We start from the raw sequence: 18,813 nt of genomic DNA, 5'->3' as shown, positions 1-18,813 counted from the left end.
TATTTAAAAATAACACTATATTTTAAAAACTTTGACCTATCACCCAAATTTTTATTTCCTTGGAAACATAATCCACAACCCTATAAATATTACCATTTTTCTCAATAAAATGTAAATATTTCGAAAATTATTAACTTTAGACCTATAAGACCTTATACAATTTTTTCATATTTTTAAATAATATATTCAAAAATGATTTAATATACAGGGTGTTCCATTTAAAAAAATAAAACTTTGGTTCATACCGTCGTTCTGACTCACCCTGTATAATTGAAAATAATTTTAAATTATAGACCTCTTTGATACACATTAGTTTTGTTATAAACATTTTTTTGTATATCTCCTAGTTTAGCCGTAATCAAAGAAGACCAGAGGTTTGGCGCACCCTGTATATATTTATTACAATTTTTTATCAATTATGATATAAATAACAGTACTTGGTAGGTGTGCACTTAAAACAGGGTAAAAAAGTTAATTTTTTTGGAAAAAGTTTTTCAAAAAGTTTATAAGGAAAGATTTACGATACTTTTGCATAATTATTTATTACTAATGAATGCATTTTTTATTCGCTTTTTTTTAAACCAAGTTGAAAATATAGCTCATGCTCTTCTATTTGACAACCGTGGAATGGTTCTAACGTCATTTTTTTCTGACTTATGTTATTGCAAAAAAAATGCTCTCTGAGATAAATAATTCGAATAAAATTTAAACAATTGAATGAATCGCTTTGAAATTTTTATTACATATTAAGCACCAAAGAACCCTCATTTGACAAAAATTTCAAACCTGTACACTAATTTTTACAACAGTTATTGCGAAAATAATTTTTTTTGCAATTCCGGCCTTTCTTCGCAATTATATTAACAATAAATGAGTATATCAAACTTTGTAGTATGTCATTTTAAAGCTTTATCCATAATCTCAAAGATACGTATTTGTACTAAAAAATCATATGTTTCACTGTTTTCTACTGATTTGAAAAAAAAGGGAAAAATGCCATTTTTTGACAGTTAATTGTTTATAAATAAAAATGGCCGCCAGATCCTACGCAGGAAATAGTTATAATTTGTTCCTATAGGTAATACCTGTCGAAAAAACGCTTCAGTGCCCTGGCTGCTGAAGTGTCACTAACAGGGTATATTTTTGTCTTATTACCCTGGCCCATATCCATGATTGAGCCCATACGGGAAAAACCGTAACCGTCAAAATTTTACAAGCAAAGTTTTAAATAAAATCTTCCTTGCTATTATGGAATGAAAAATATTCAAAGTATTTTTATTACTTTTAAGAAATAACTACGAAAATATTTCATTTTTATTTGTTGATAAGAGAGAAGACTACTCAAAACAAATCGGCACTTGTAAAATTTTCATTTTGATGGTTAGGAAAGAGGTTTTTTGAAAGAGGATTATTACGCATTCAAAAATCGCGCTAAAATATAGTTAAGAAAATCTGGCAACGTCGGTATCGCTTGGGCGGCTTGGGATAATTAGCCTTTCATCTGAGTCTGACCTTAGTCTGACCTTAATAACAAGATTCTTCATCAATTCAATCGCATACTAGAAATACTTAAAATAGAATCATCAAAACAACTATTAGTGTGAGTTTGCAGTACCTGTTTTCATTGACTTTAATCAATTTAATAGGTAGGTATTTATAGTCGAAAGTCGAAGGTTTTAATAATTCAGTCAATTTACACACACATTTAGTTGATACCACACGACACTCAACTTCATTGTTTTATCGACTCATAAAAATAGTATTCCACAATGAATACCGAAAAGTTGTATTTACCTATTAAACGTGAATTGTTGGAGTTTTATGTTTTTTGGGTGGCAATCCTATTGTCCAAGTACTTAGTGATGATTGCCCAGGTGGGCATATCCAGAGCATACTTCAAGGTGAGTAGTTATTATTCTAATATATATTTCTGTTTAAAACTTTTACATTATTTTTTCATTCTGAATACTGGATTTAGTTTTGTTCTGGAGCTATTTTCTTGTGGCATCTTTATACAATTTACTATTTTTATTGGACTAAGCCACAACTTAGCTACACAAACGAAAAAAAGACATTATCAGGAACTATGACTCAAAAAATCCAGCAATCAAATCCAGACACATTTTTCTGGAAGTTTCGATTATTTTACTTTCACCCATTTCACCTAAGCCAGGATAAGAAATATCCAACTATTTTTTATTGACAATGAGGTCAAATGAGATATCGTTTTAAATCACTTTCAATTCCTTGTACATCCAGGGCTCCCGTAAGGGTACTGGCGCCTGTATGCAAAAAAGATTTTGGCGCCCCTTAAGGCATTTTGGATCATGCTTTTTTATGTATTTTTTTGACGGTAGGTAGGTAGGAGCTTGAAATAAAGCAAAAAACTGAACTTTAGAAGTCATATTTATAGTCCATTCATTCACGGTCAAATAGTGCAAAACCTCCGAATTTTAAAGAACCGCTTGGATTAACATGAAATTTGCCCTATCATAGCTAACATGTCCAAGAAAAAAGTGGTATTGTGCCGATGTCTGATTTGACCTGGATGTGAGTTTCACGCCTTCTCGGGGATGAAAAAACATACGTTCAAAAAAATCCAGAATTTGATAAAATATCTAATGTTAAGCAACTTTTTTTTATATCGAGTTTTTCATCAAGTCAATACTTTTCGACTTATTTGCGAGTAAATATGTCCATTTTTCAATAAAAAAAAAAAAGGTTTTTATACGGTTTTTCACAAATAACTCAAAAAGTGTGTATCTATTTTATGGAAAAAATATTCGTAGCAAAAATATAGCTTATAAAAAAGTGAAAAAAAAGGTGTAGGTATATATGAACTCTGTAGATCCAGTACAAGCAGAGATGTAGCTAATGAAAAGTAGGTTCTTATTCGTGAAATTCCAAATCGAATATTTCAACGAGAAATAACCGAAAAATTAAGCACTTTTGGGGAAAACTCATTACTACTGTTAAAGTGTTTAAATTGATCTTTATTTTTGTTTTTATTTTAGTTTCTAACACCAAAAGAATTAAGTTACGCTCAAAATAATGTTACACCCAATAATTAGCATCCCAAATGAAATTAATCGTTACCTCTTCACCACAAGCTACTTTACTTATGAATTGCTTATATTGATCTGAAGTTTCATCGGTTCAAAGTGCTTATTTTTGAAAAAGTTGTAGTTAAAAGGGCTTGAACGAGTCACTAATCACGAGTGTACCTATGCAAATTTTGAACAGCCATATCTTAACATATTTTTGTCTTGAGGAAAACAAAAATCCAAATTATTCAGAAAAGCAAAACCTACAGTTTTTTACTGCTTGGGATTTTGGGTATCACTAATAATTTTTCAGTTATTTTGAAAATAAGGAATTTTTTCAACCAAAATTTTTTTAAAACCAAATCTTTTCAAAAATGAGCACTTTGTACCGATGAAACTTACAGATTATATAAACAATAAATATATAAAGTAAATGGTACAGCGGTAGCAATTCATTTCATTTGGGATGCTAATTAAGGGGTGATTTTTACGAATTTTTTTACCAAAAAAAAATAAGGGAACAACTTTAGTTTGACCGTAACTTACTTACTTTTGATGCTAAAAACTTTTTTAAAAAACAAAAATAAATATTTTTTAAACACTTTAAAAAAGTTGTTATGAGTTTTACCCAAAAAGTGCTTCATTTTTTGGTAATGAAATATTCGATTTGTAATTTGACGAATAAGTACCTACTTTTCATTAGCTGCAAATCTGCTTCTACTGAGTTTACAGACTTCATAAATACACACCATTTTTTTCACTTTTTTGTAAGCTTTATTTTTGCTAAGATCATTTTTTTCGATAAAATACATAATTTTTGAGTTATTTGCGAAAAACGGGTTTTTTTGTTGAAAAATGAACATATTCACACGCAAGTAACTCAAAAGTATTGACTTTGAAAGTCTGTGACGTGAAAAAAATTTATTAAACCAAAGTTGCTTAGAATTAGTCAATTTATCTAATTCCGGACTTATTCTGAACGTATGTTTTTTCAACCTCGAGAAGGGGTAAAACTCACTCCCAAGGCAAAAGCTCTTGGCACAATATCACTTTATTTCTTTGGCATATTAGCTATGTGTACCTATGCCAAATTTCACGTCAATACAAGCGGTTATTTAAAATGTACAACAAAAACCATGAGTAAATGGACTATTATTATGTACACTAAACTATCACAATGAAACAAACAGAATAAAATCATAATAATAGTTATTTATGATATAAGTGTTAAAAGTACACGTTTAAGGCACGCATGTGAAAGTTTGAGCGATAGCGAGTTCTGCAATTCACATGAGTGCCTTAAAAATGTACTTTTTAACATGTATATCATACAATATTTTTTCTACAAACGTAATTACAGGACAACATCTACAAAAACTTTTACTTGAACTTGACTGACATTCCATTTTTATATTTTTTTGACATAACATCAAAATTTCCTATACGGTCAATACGAATTGCAGTGCCATAAAAATTTTAAAGCACTAGTGCCTTAAAGTAACATTTTTAACGCACGTATTATATATACAATAGCACTAAAGGCCTTAGAGGCCCATGGCTTGAAAAGTTTGTTTTTTTTTCTTCATTTTCACGTTTCTTTATGTGCTGAGCTCTTCTCTGGCTTGGTATGTGATTTTCCTCCATTCCTTCCTGTTACTCATTTTTCTTTTTTGGCCCTCTAGCCCATTCTTTCCAAATCTTTTTCGACGTCTTGCTTCCATCTATTTTTCGGCCTTCCTCTTCTCTTTCTTGAAGTTATAGTGTAGTTTAGTACCTTTTTTGGAGTCCTCGTGTTTGGCATCCTTTCAATGTGATCTCGCCATCTAAGTCTCTGAGCCTTTATCACTCCTATTATATTAGGTTGGTTGTATAATTGCTTTAACTCATTTGATCTTCTTATCTATAAACCGTCCCTTATTTTTCCTCCATATATCTTCCTTAGTATTTTCCTTTCCCAGATCTCCAGTAAATTTTGTTCATTTTTTGTCATTGTCCATGTCTCACTGCAGTATGTTACTATTGGCTGTATAGTTGTTTTGTATAGCTGTACTTTTGCCCTGCTTGATAGAAACTTGCTTTTCAACATTACATTAAGCGCATGGACACTTCTATTGCCTGCCATTATTCTAGCTTGTATTTCTTCTTTAATGATAGGTTTACGTGATATTATTGCCCCTAGGTATGTAAATCTTTCTACCATTTCGAATTCGTATGATGTTCCTTCTTCTACTTCTACTTTAAACTTTTGTCCATTCCTAAACTGACCATCTGTCCACTCCATACATTTTGTTTTAGTTGAATTTATATACAGTCCCATTTTATTCGCTGCTTTTACTATTCTCTGTACCATCTCCTGTAGCTCTTTTTTTTCCTCTTGCCAGTAACACCACATCATCCGCAAACGCCAAAACTTGGTGTCTTCTTTGATATATGAGTCCTTCTCTATTGATTTTCGCCTCTCGCATTATTTTTTCTAGGCATAAGTTGAAGAGTAAAGATGACAGAGGATCGCCCTGTATTAATCCTTCGTTTACTATTTCTGATGATTGATTGTTTATTTTGGCTCTGTTTTCTGTATTCTCCAGAGTAAGATGTATCATGTTACGTAACTTTCTGCTAACTCCCAATTCCTCAAGCGCCTCTTTTAATTTCTTCCTCTTTATTCTATCGTATGCTTGTTGGAAGTCGGTGAATAGTGCTATCGTTGGTAGGTTGTGTTCACAGCTTTCTGCTTGTAATTCTCTGATTACGAATACTTGGTCCGTTGTGCTTCTCCCTCTTCTAAATCCGCACTGATATTCGCCTATTATATTTTCAGCTTCTTTTTCAAGTTTGTCTTTTATGGATTTTCCTAGGATTTTGTATACGGTATTTAGTAATGCTATTCCTCTGTAATTACTGCATTCTGTTTTGTCGCCTTTTTTATGTAATGGGCAGATAATTGCTTCCTTCCAGTCCTCTGGTATTCGTTCTTTTAACCATATATCTTTTATGATTTTGTGTATCCAATCATTCAGCAATTTTCCACCATATTTCATCATCTCTGCTGTTATGTTATCGCTTCCAGGGCATTTGTTGTTTTTAAGATTTTTAATTATTTCCTCGATTTGTTCTTTGCTCGGTGGATTATCTTCTATGTCTTCTAACTGTTCATTTTCTGTCTCTGCTTCTATGGATTCATTTTGGATTGGCTTATTCTTGCCATTTAGTAATTCGTCAAAATACTCTTTCCATCTCTCTACTATTCCTGCTTCGCCGCTTATATTATCTCCAGCTTTGTTTTTAACGAATATGGGTTTTTGCTGGTATCCTCTTTTCTCGTTTCTGGCACCTTGATACAGGTTTTTTATTTCTTTATTTCTGTAGTTCTCTTCTATTTCTTTTAGCTTATTATCTAAGTATTTTCTCTTCTTTTCTCTCAACAACCTCTTTACTTTTTGTCTTTGTTCTATATATCTATTATGCGTCTCTGTTGTTTCTTTCTTGATCATTTCCATCCTTAATGATTGTCTTAGTTCTATTTCTTTTTGGCACTCTATGTCGAACCACGCCTTCCTCTTTTTAATCTCTTGTTTATTACATTCTTTTGCTGCTTTGTTCATTACTTGCTTTATGATTTCCCAGTTGTTCTCCGTTTGTTATTCTATTTGTATCTGTTTTAGTTCTCGTTCCATTGTTTCTCTGTATGTTTCTTGCTCTTTTTTTGTTGCAAACCGAATTGGTTTATTTATACATTTCTTTTCTTTTATTTTGTTTTTGTTTTCAGGTATCAGTTGCTTCATTTTGATACCCACCATGTAATGGTCGGAGTCGGTATCTGGTCCTCTGTATGTTCTAATCTTCTTTATACATTGCTGCTCTTCTTTTTCGATCAGCACGTGATCTATTTGGTTTTTGGTCTTTCTATCTGGCAATATCCATGTTTCCTTGTGTATTTCTTTTCTTTCGAAATATGTGCTCATTATGATCATATTTTTTCTCTTGCAAAATCTATGAGGAACTGTCCGTTTTCATTAGTTTCATTGTGTTTACTATGTTTTCCTATTGTCGGTCTAAACACTTCTTCCTTCCCTATTTTGGCATTTGCGTCGCGTAAAATAATTTTCATGTAGTATCTGGGTATACTTTCGATTGTTCTGTTTAGTTCACTGTAAAAAGATTCTTTGACATCATTATCTTTTTCTTCAGATGGTGCGTGAATATTTATGAGAGTGATTTTTTGGTATTTTCCCTTGATCCTGATACTACATATTCGATCTGATATTGGTTTGAATTCTACTATTGCTTCCTTTAGTTCTTTTCGTAGCATAAAACCTGTGCCCAATGTTCTATTCTTTCCGCCGCTATTAAAAAACACTGTATGTTCTATTTCTAATATATCATTTCCCAGCTGTTTCGTCTCCTGCAAGGCTACTATGTCAAATTGCAACTTTTCGATTTCTCTCGCTAGATGTCTCGAGAAGTTTACCTTCTCCATATGTGCCTCTTACATTCCATGTTCCTAAAACTAAGTGTTCTTTTCGACATGTTCTCTTGTGTTTTTGTCCGGTTTTCATTTTTTTCTCTTTTGCCCTTTTTTTGTATTATCGTTATCCTTTTTCTGTACTTGTCTCGTCATCGTTATTCCCATGGTACACTTGTTTGCTAGTTTTTTGATGTTGTTTTGAACATTTTTCCTTCTTTGTCGTTCCACTTCCATTCGTTGTTGTTTACCCATATTTTTTACTCCAATCTTGACTTCATTTCCTTTGTTTCTTTCTTCCTGAGCAATGTTTCTAATTGTTTTCTGTATTTCTCGTTCTCTTATGGTTGCATCTTCGTTAATATATACCTTCAGCCCTCTTATTTCTTTTAACTTATACTTTTTTCCATTATTTTTCTTTTTTCTTCTTGGTTTTCTAATTCAATGAGGCATATTTTTTCTCCTAGCTTGTGAGCATTCCTTATTTTAACCTCTACTCCTAAGTGTTGTTTGATGAAATTGTTAGTTGTTTCTTTTAACCCTGCTTGCTCATATGTGTCTATCCTTAGACCGTTCATGACTACGTTATTTATTCGTCGGTGTTTTTCCATAACTTCCATGTGGTTTGTTATTTCTCTGAGTTCCTCCTTGATTTCTATATTCTCTTGTTTTAGTTCCGCATTTTCTTTTCTCAGCGCTCTGTTTTCTATAATGAGCTTTTCTATTGCTTCCTTGCTTTCTTTTTGATTTCTTTTTATTTCCTTAATGTCATCGGTGAGGTGGCTCACCATTATTAATAATTGATCAATTTTTGTTTCTTCATTTCTTTTCTCTTGATTTTTTGTTGGTGTTCTCGAGAACTTTTTGCTCTTTCTAAAAATATCATTTTCCTCGTTATCCATATATCTGTCCTTCCTTTTTGACCCTCCTTCTGACTGTGTGTCATCACTGTCTAAAGTTTCCAGATACCTTTCCATTTTCCGGCGCCAAACACTGTCTTCCACCTCAACAGTGCAGAGAAGACAGCGTTTACCGTATTTATTTTGTATGTTTATTATCGGTTGTTGTTTTCTGTGGTTACCGGGAAAATCTACTCACAACGGCAACGTCGCAATTTCATCGGCCAGAGTTTCGTGATTACGTTTTGTTATTAAACAGGCTTAACAAATTTAGCGATCTTATCTTACTTTTTGTATGTCCTTGGTTCTATTTTGATGTTATTTCACCGATTTTAATGTTTTTAATTATCACTAACCTTAACTTAATGTCTTATATTGTTCACTGGATACTTTTAATAACTTATTTCCCGTTACAACTCTCAAAAATTGAGTTTATTGCAGACTGTAAATACAATATTTATTGTTTTCGTTTTGACGCACGTATGGAGTGCAAAAAATTGAATTTTTAACACGGTTGTAGAAAAAATAAATTAAAATGCCTGACTTCTAACATGTTCTCTCACATACGAATCAGCAGTAACTGGATGATATACTAATAAAATTTCGTGCGTATTTATACCTTCTCCTTCTTTAGATGCCGTATTCAGACGTTGGACATCATCATGTTTACAAGTCCCTGAAACCTTTCTCTATCGGCTGCTTCGAGAAATCATTTTTCTACTGTGTCTACACTATTGTCTAATATTAGTTTTATGAAAGTTTCTTTCGGCCAATCCATCTCTTTCCCTCAACTTTTCCTTGTATTAAAGGCGAAGTAGATGGTATTTAGGTCCTGTAATTATATGGCCGAAGTATTCTGTTGTTCTCATCTTTTTCTCCTATTTATACCTAATCCTATTTAATTTTTCAACTTTTATTTTAAAATTAACTTTTGTTTTATTTTTGTTTGCTTTTATTCCAAATTTTTTTACAATTTTGGACCTCGGGTTTTGGCTTTGGCGCCCTTAAAGGATGGCGCCCGTGTGCATTGCACACTTTGCACATATGGTAGCGGAGGCCCTGTGTACATCAGTCTTTAAATTTTTAAATTCGGTTCAATACTTCATTTTGCTAAGATTCTAAATCTGTTTTCTTGTGACATGCCAAGTTAAATATTATGTTTCTATGGAATTGGTCACAATTGTTTGTAATGGCAATTACTTTTTTAACTAAAGAGATTTGACGTTTCAATTTCAAATATCGCAATAGTCTGTTGCATTTAGAAACCGTTCCAGACAAATGAGATTGGTTCTTCCACCAAGAGTGATGCCACTCCATACCATTATACTGCCGCCTTGCTCTCTATGAACCTCCTGCACGGTGGCCAATCATTCAGCATCGTCTTCAAATAAGTCTTGTCCGTGTCGTATCTGGTGCAAATCCAAATCTCAACTTGTCTGTGAACAAAGGAGAGGCCCACTCACATCTAACCCAATTTGCGTGTTCTTGTACCCACTGAAGTCGATGAGCGCGATTTCCTCTGGATTCTGGATAATACAGGCAATCTCACAGGATAATACTTCCTGTAGTTTATTTCTAATAGTTTGTCAACTTACAAACACCTGACGGGTCTCTTGCAGCCTCATTTATAATTATTGTGATGCAGTTATAGTGAGATCTCGCAAAGTCTGCAACCTAAGAAAGTGGTCTTTAATCTGGTTGGTTATCCTTGTGCGGCTTGTATGACGTTCAGCAACGTCACCAGTTTCATTAAACCTTAACCACAAACAAGTAATGACATTTCTATTCGTGTGGAGGACCTCAGCAAAGTCTCTTTGATTTCTGCCAGGTCTAAGTATTAATATAGCACGCCGCACGCCACTGTATTTCGCCAGTGGCGTAACAAATTTCGTCGCCCCCCCCCGCAGAATTGGAAATGGGGCCCTCTTTAAAAAATTAATAAATTCAACATAATGTGTAACAAATACCTATATGTGTTACAGTCCAATAAATGAACGTACAATATGGCGATACCGTGTAATTTTCAGTATCACCACCGAAGTGGTCAACTCAAGACTTTTCGAGTTATTTATGAGTAAAAATGTTTACTGTTCAACAAAAAACCACGTTGTTATGCGATTTTTCGCAAATAGTTCAAAAAGTAAGTATTTGATCGAACAGAACATTGTTAGCAAAAATGTATCTAGCTTATAAAAAATGAAACAAAAATGAAGTCTATCGATCTAGTAAAAGAAAAGTTTTAGCTCATGAAAAGTTTTTCTTATTCGTCAAATTCCAAATCGAATATTTCAACGTGAAATAATCAAAAAAATGAAATACTTTTCAGGGAAACTCATTAGAACTTTTTTAAAGTGTTTAAAAGAAGCTTTATTTTTTACAAAAGTTTCTAGCATCAAAACTAAGCCAGTTACGCTTAAAATATAGTTAGTCCCGTTTCTTGGTAAAAAATTGTGAAAATCTCCCCCTATTTAGCACCCCAAACGAAACTAATCATTATCGCCTTACAAATTACTTAACTTTTTTATATGACCAGTAAGTTTCACCGGTTCAAAGTGCTTATTTTTAAAATGGTTCTAGTTGAAAGGGCTTGAACGAGTCACTAATCACGAATATATACAAATTTTAAACAGTCATATCTTAACCAATTTTTGTCGTGACAGAAAAACAAAATAAAGCCAAAATATTTATAAAAGCAAGACCTACATTTCTATACTCTTTGAGATTTTTCGTATCACTAATACTTACTTTTTAAGTTATTTTTAAAAAAAGGCATTTTTCCAAAATAAAAAAAATTCTTTTACTATGAAACCAAATTTTTTCAAAAATAAGAACTTCGAACTGGTCAAACTTACAGATCATATAAACAATAAATATTTAAAGTAAATGGTAAAGCGCTAACGATAAATTATTTTGAGGTGCGAAATAGTGGCAGATTTTCAACCTTTTTTTTACCAAAAAAGGGGTCAACTTTATTTGAGCGTAATTCGTATAGTTTTGGTGCTAGAAACTTTAGTTAAAAATAAAAATAAAAATAAGCTTTTTTTTAAACATTTAGAAAATGTTTTAATTTATTTTTTCCGAAAAATGCTTCATTGTTTGGTTATTCTAGGTTGAAATATTCGATTTAGAATTGGACGAATAAGAATCATTTTTCATGAGCTTCAACTGTGCTTTTACTGTGTCGACTGTAAAAAAGGTACTGTATTGTAAGGAGGGGTGTCACTCCCTCGTAGGGGTGTCACTCCAACTTTGAAGTGGAGTGTACTAAAACCTAAATTCAAATTGTCAAGCAAATACGTCCGTCGTGACGTTGATAATTTCACTCCAAAACTGTCAAATACTGAAACTTCATTTTCAATACTGCACTGCTTAAAAAACGTATGTACAGTAGAACGTCAATAATCCGGATTAATTGGGACCGGACCCCATCCGGATTATCAAATTATCCAGATTATTGAAATTACCCCAAAAAAAGGCCAGTATACACATTAAAGTACAACAAACGTTTTAAAATTTTATGTTTTCTCTTGTACAGTAAAGTGTCTAGAGGTGAAATTAATCAAAACATTTTTTTTATGTTTAAACACTGTATTGTAATTAATTTATAATAGGAGCATGTGTACAGTAAAACATCAGACACTATTTGGACTTTTAAAAAAATGTGTAAAATATTTTTCAACTGCGGTAGAGGCTCGTTTTTCGCAGCTAAGTTCTTAATTTATTTTAAAAGAATTAGATATTTTTTCTAGATACAAATCCGGATTATTGACGGTCCGAATTTTTGACGTCCGGATTATCGACGTTCTACTGTATTAAAATTATACAACACATTTTTACATATATTAGACGGCAAGATGGGACCCTAGACATATTGGTGCCCCCATAAGCTTGGTAAGCTTAGGGCGTGGGGGCATCTGTTACGTCTCTGGATAATTGTATCGAAATACTAAACGTAGGTAGATATTAAAGAGAAAACCCATTTCTAGATTTAGAGATATTGTTCTAAAATTCGGCAAATTGCAATTCTCAAATGTTTCAATAGTCACGTACAAAGCATTATAGTTTATTGTCGTCACCATAAAAGTTCGCGAGACCGGAAAGGAGTAAGTTTCTATATATGAGATTATTTACTTGCCGAATACGCCTATTTAGAAATTTGCGTTTTTAAATTCAAACACACAAAGTAAAACCACATACCTATATCAGATTTTTACGTAATATCAGACGACAAGATGGGGCCCCTGATCGATTGGGGCCCCCGCAAGCTTCACGCTGCGGGGGCCTCTGTTACGCCCCTGCATTTCGCGATTTAAATGATGTCTCTGCAATATTGGCAATAGAAAAACTAAATAAAAATCTGCATAAACATCGAACATCAAGTCCCAATAAAGAATTATTACTTTTCTCTTAGAGACAAAAACGCATATTTTTTATAGCCATTCTTGTCAGCATTACCGTCCAAGTTGGTACAATAATCGAAAAAACAACAACATTAAAATCATAAATTTGTTTTTGTATTTAATTTAAAGCTGTTAATATAGGTGTCCCCTAGATTGTTTTGATGTTTGATGTTTGTACTAAAGACGCAAAGTAAGGATAAAAATTATACTTTATTAGTATACACTGATTTATGAAAACAACTATAAAGGCCTAGCTTCTCAAGATTTTACGTAAATGTGTCACGAACTACTGAGATTAATAATTAATCAGTTAAATAACTTTGATTAGGATTTATAATTAGACCTTTTCCTGTGTACTTTCGATTGCAAATTAATACTTGTGAGTTGAGGGTCTGAACATACCGCCAGCCTTGAAAGATTATAATAAATCTTTAAACATATATCGATAAGAAATGGTTACAAATAATATTAAGATAAATACATACATCAAAGTTCAATTGCTAAACAAAAAGAGGAAAGTAAAATATCAAATTAACTGCCATTTTCAAAATAGATATAAGATCACTTTCTCTCTTGGAAACTCATAATGTCTGTAAGCAGCTCATCTTCTATGGGTAATCTGCAAAGTCTCGTAATAGCACGACGAGTTACACCACCTACAGTTTTTACTTCAGCCACTCTAGGAACACCATCAGATCCTGGAAATAATTTTTGAACTCGTCCAAGTAACCAATTCAAAGGTGAGGCATTGTCATCTCGAATAAGAACTAAGGAATCGATGTCAAATTTGGACTTTAGTTTTCCATTTGCTTCTTTGTTGCATTTCTGAGAGATATTCTCTTGACCAGTGCTTCTAAAAATGTTGTTGCATTTGTTGTACCAATTGAAAGCGGGATAATCGGTTAACTGGTAAATTTGTTACATCTGGGTCTGGCAAAAAGAGATCGGCCGATGAGAAAATGAGAAAAGGTGGGAGCAGTTAGATAATAAGGAGTTTATTTTATTTTACATTTACATTTTTTTTACATATGCATGAATATGTTGTATAACATAATTAAAGAAGTTTATCTTTAAATTAATTATAATATTACAATAATCAAAAATAAAAGTCTGTCTTATATTACAACCAAGAGTTATATAGCATTTACAAAGTAAAAAAGAATATGAAATTATTAATTATTTTAAATAAATATAACTTATGGAAAATTGTATTAGTAACATTGTCCTAATATTTATATATTTTTTACAATTCATACATGTCACATTAATGCTGTTTCAAAATAAACAAAAGATCCCATTTATGTCCCGTAGGATGCGCATGGGGTATTTTTTGTTCAACAGATTATATTGTAATGGTTTCTACAATATGTATGTATATTATTAATATTTTTTTTACCAAACTCTATTAATTAAAAAAAGAAAAACGAAGGAATTGCCTAAAAGATCATTAGGATCATTTGACATTGGGGAGATTGGTCTGGAATTCAGAATGTACTCAATCTCCACTAAAACTGTCGAGAACTCCTCAAACGTTAAATTAACATCAGCAGCAATTCGTTTGAAATGAAATTTTGCAGATTTTATCCCAGCTTCCCAATAATCACCCATATGCGGACTATATGCTGGAATGAATTTCCAATTAACACCTTTATTGCAAATTGTTTCCTGTAACATTGTTTCATTTGTCTTAAGAAACTGAGATAATTCGTTTAATTCTGAAACGGCCCCTACGAAATTGGTACCATTGTCAGAATACATTTCGAACGGCTTTCCGCGCCTAGATACAAATCGTCGAAAAGCCGCAATAAATGCTTCGGAAGTTAAATTATTAACTGCTTTAATATGCACATATGTAAATCATATGAAAAGGCATATATAAGCTTTAGTGATTTTTGCACTAGTACCTAATATTTTAATTGTTTTAGGTACCACTAAATGAAGAAGATGGTAAAGTTCTACGAGGTAAAGTACGTGCGCATGAAGCTGTAGACCGAAATAGAAGGTAAGCCTCTTTTAAGTCCACTGCTGGACATCAGCCTCCACTATTTATATCTAAAGTTCGTAATCAGTACTTGCTCATCTTTCATCTTTCTTGTAATATCTAACTAAATTTCTGAATAATAATCTTAATGTATGATAATATGTGCTTGTGTGATATATTATAAGTGATAAAAACTAAATAGTCCAGAAAGCCACTGTGCATCCGCTAGGAAAAATATTCCGATTCGGATTTTTTACACAATCTTACTCAGAAAGGACACTTTTTAACAAATTTGCATGTTGTCAGGACCAAAAGGGGGTCAAAAATTTTTTAAATGTTTTTTTTTTGTTTTTTGCCTTAAATTATTTTTTTGCATGGAACAAAGTTTTTTTAGGTTTTTTGGATCATTCCAAACAGAAAAGGTCTTTAGTGACTTTTCTCTAAAGTTGATAGTTTTTGACACATCACATAAGCGATAAAAAATTGAAAAATTGCGAAATTGGCCATTTTTAACCCTCAAAAACTATGTGAAAAAGTGAAAATTTGAATGTTGCCAAGGTAGGTAGATATTCTTTAAACATCGATTGATGAAATTCCGAAAAGTTTTTTGCAATACAATATTCAAAACTCCTTTGTATTTTAATTGCTAATCAAGCGTGCGCGACACTGTTTTCCACCGCTGCATGTGTATACAGTATGGTGCAAATGAAAGGAATAAATTCGTTATTTCGTAAACCGGCGACTTTAAGGAAAAATCCCGAAACAGGTCGATTTTTATTTTTAAGTTATGATATTGTGGCATATATGGTATACTAGTGACGTCATCCATCTGGGCGTGATGACGTTTATTTTTTTAAATGAGAATAGGGGTCGTGTGCTAGCTCATTTGAGAGGTTCTTCAATTCTCTATTCCGTAATATAAACATTTACATAATTATTTATACAGGGTGTCCAAAAAAATTTTATTAAATTAAGTTATTTGACAAAAAAGAAAAATGTATGTAATTTATTTATTTCAAAATACATTTTACTGCTTTCACAAATCAGAACACAAAGTTTATTTAACAAATAAACATTGCTTTTCGCTTAAATTAAATGTTCAAACTTCCAAGAGGCAGGTGGCTGGAGGGAGCTGGCTTGAACATTGAATTTAATCGAAATAAATGTTTCTTTGTGAAATAAACAGTTTTTAGTTTTCGGGTAACAGTAAAATGTATTTTGAATTAAATAAATTACATAAATTCTTCTTTTTTTTCAAATAATTTAATTAAAAACTTTTTTGGACACCCTGTATAAATAATTATGTAAATGTTTATATTACTGAATAGAGAATTGAAGCACACGACCCCTATTCTCATTTAAAAAAATAATCGATTACGTCATCACGCCCAGATAGATGACGTCACTAGTATACCATATATGCCACAATATCATAACTTAAAAATAAAAATCGACTTTCGGATTTTTTCCTTAAAGTCGCTGGTTTACGAAATAACGAATTTATTCCTTTCATTTGCACCATACTGTATACACATGCAACGGTGGAAAATAGTGTCGCGCACGCTTGATTAGCAATTAAAATACAAAGGAGTTTTGAATATTGTATTGCAAAAAACTCTTCGGGATTTCATCAATCGATGTTTAAAGAATATCTACCTACCTTGGCAACATTCAAATTTTCACTTTTTCACATAATTTTTGAGGGTTAAAAATGGCCGATTTCGCAATTTTTCAATTTTTAATCGCTTGTGTGATGTGTCAAAAACTATCAACTTTAGAGAAAAGTCACTAAAGACCTTTTCTATTTGGAATGATCCAAAAAACCTAAAAAAACTTTGTTCCATGCAAAAAAAAATAATTTTAGGAAAAAAACAAAAAAAAACTTTAAAAAAATTTTTACCCACTTTTGGTCCTGGCAACATGCAAATTTGTTAAAAGGGGTCCTTTTTGAGTAAGATTGTGCAAAAAATCCGAATCGGAATATTTTTCCTAGCGGATGCGCAGTGGCTTTCTGGACTAAAAACCAAAATAGTATTTGATAATATTATTATCTTTTATTTTCAGAGCACACCTCAACGATTTGGAAAATATACCGTTCTTCATCATCATTAGTTTCTTGTATCTACTAACAGATCCTTCAGTGGGTTCAACTAAACTGATTATAAGAATATACGTATTGTCAAGAATTCTATATACGTTTACATATACGATTTTGAAGTCTGCTATAAGAATTCCCATGTTTCAATTAGGCATACTTATAAATTCATATTTAACGCTAAAAGTTATATATCATTTTAGTTAATAAATACTTTTAGTAAAAAATACTCAACTACTTTTTCTATTATTTAATACTCCAGTACTGAGCTTTTAGTGTTTTTTAATTCTACAGGGTGTAACAAAAAAGCCGGTTATAAATTAAATCACATAGATAGATAGATAGATATATAGATAGATAGATAGATAGATAGATAGATAGATAGATAGATAGATAGATAGATAGATAGATAGATAGATAGATAGATAGATAGATAGATAGATAGATAGATAGATAGATAGATAGATAGATAGATAGATAGATAGATAGATAGATAGATAGATAGATAGATAGATAGATAGATAGATAGATAGATAGATAGATAGATAGATAGATAGATAGATAGATAGATAGATAGATAGATAGATAGATAGATAGATAGATAGATAGATAGATAGATAGATAGATAGATAGATAGATAGATAGATAGATAGATAGATAGATAGATAGATAGATAGATAGATAGATAGATAGATAGATAGATAGATAGATAGATAGATAGATAGATAGATAGATAGATAGATAGATAGATAGATAGATAGATAGATAGATAGATAGATAGATAGATAGATAGATAGATAGATAGATAGATAGATAGATAGATAGATAGATAGATAGATAGATAGATAGATAGATAGATAGATAGATAGATAGATAGATAGATAGATAGATAGATAGATAGATAGATAGATAGATAGATAGATAGATAGATAGATACGTTTATTGGCAATCTTTACATAGTAAACATCCGTATATACTATATTATTTATCTATGGTAAACACTACATATCATGTCACAATATAAATAAGTCACTTATGTATACATATAGGAAATAACTAAGAAATAATACAAGAACACATAATATAACATATACAGTGAAAAATAGAAATATAAAAATATAAAAAACAATTCAGTTAGGTGTAAAATAGTTTACTCACAATCGGTTAGTAATTTATGGATTTCTAACCTTTGAAGTAATCAGGAAGCGACTTATTACTTACTTTACTTTTCCTAGCCGGGAAAGTACTTTTGCTACAAGTACAGATGCTACTCAAGTAGCATGTGTCACTTTTCTACCTGCAAATGTCAATGTCATTTTTGATGAAAAGATGGTTTAGAAAGAATAGAATCCACTCAACATTTATTTAATTAAGAGACAACAACAACAATAACAAAAAGAAAATTATTTGGAATTATAAATATTAATAGTTACATTGGAATTATGATTACTATTAACGGTTAAAGTAAGACCGTGTTGCTCAAAATTATGAGTTTCAGAAATAGATGATGACGCAAGGTTATTAAATGATTTCAATAATAACAAGGTTACTTAAATTAATTCATTTATCACATAATGAAAATGGATACAGATATTTGAACCGAAATTATTATTGGTAGATTGTGAGTATTAGAAATCCATAAACTACTAACCGATTGTGAGTAAAATAGTATACAAACCTCGCGGGAACTCATTCTAGCCTCGCGTCTGCAGTTTACCTCGGTGCTTCGCACCTCGGTAAACTACCTTGCTGTTCGGCTGAAATAAAGTACTTTCCCGCTAGGTATGTAATATACTATTTCATAAAAACGACCACACTAGGAGCTCAAGCAAACAAATTCCTGTAGGTATACTATAGAAACAGTGTTCCATCAAGAAGTGCTTTGCTAATTTATAAAATTGTTTAGAATTCACTGCCTTAATATCAATATTT

General features: G+C 31.7%; 1 protein-coding gene across 1 annotated transcript; it reads left to right on the top strand.

Annotated features, from left to right (window-relative positions):
• The first annotated feature begins 1,345 nt into the window (after window positions 1-1,345).
• Window positions 1,346-17,110, top strand: LOC126882428 (microsomal glutathione S-transferase 1-like). Its single transcript, XM_050647378.1, has 3 exons — window positions 1,346-1,901; window positions 14,731-14,807; window positions 16,851-17,110. The coding sequence occupies exons 1-3, from the start codon at window positions 1,770-1,772 to the stop codon at window positions 17,086-17,088; spliced, it is 447 nt and encodes a 148-aa protein (XP_050503335.1). The 5' UTR covers window positions 1,346-1,769; the 3' UTR covers window positions 17,089-17,110.
• Window positions 17,111-18,813: the final 1,703 nt, after the last annotated feature.

This window comes from Diabrotica virgifera, chromosome 3 (assembly GCF_917563875.1).
Source record: "Diabrotica virgifera virgifera chromosome 3, PGI_DIABVI_V3a".
Classification (NCBI taxonomy): Eukaryota; Metazoa; Arthropoda; class Insecta; order Coleoptera; family Chrysomelidae; genus Diabrotica; species Diabrotica virgifera.
This window is presented reverse-complemented; position numbering and strand designations above follow the sequence as displayed.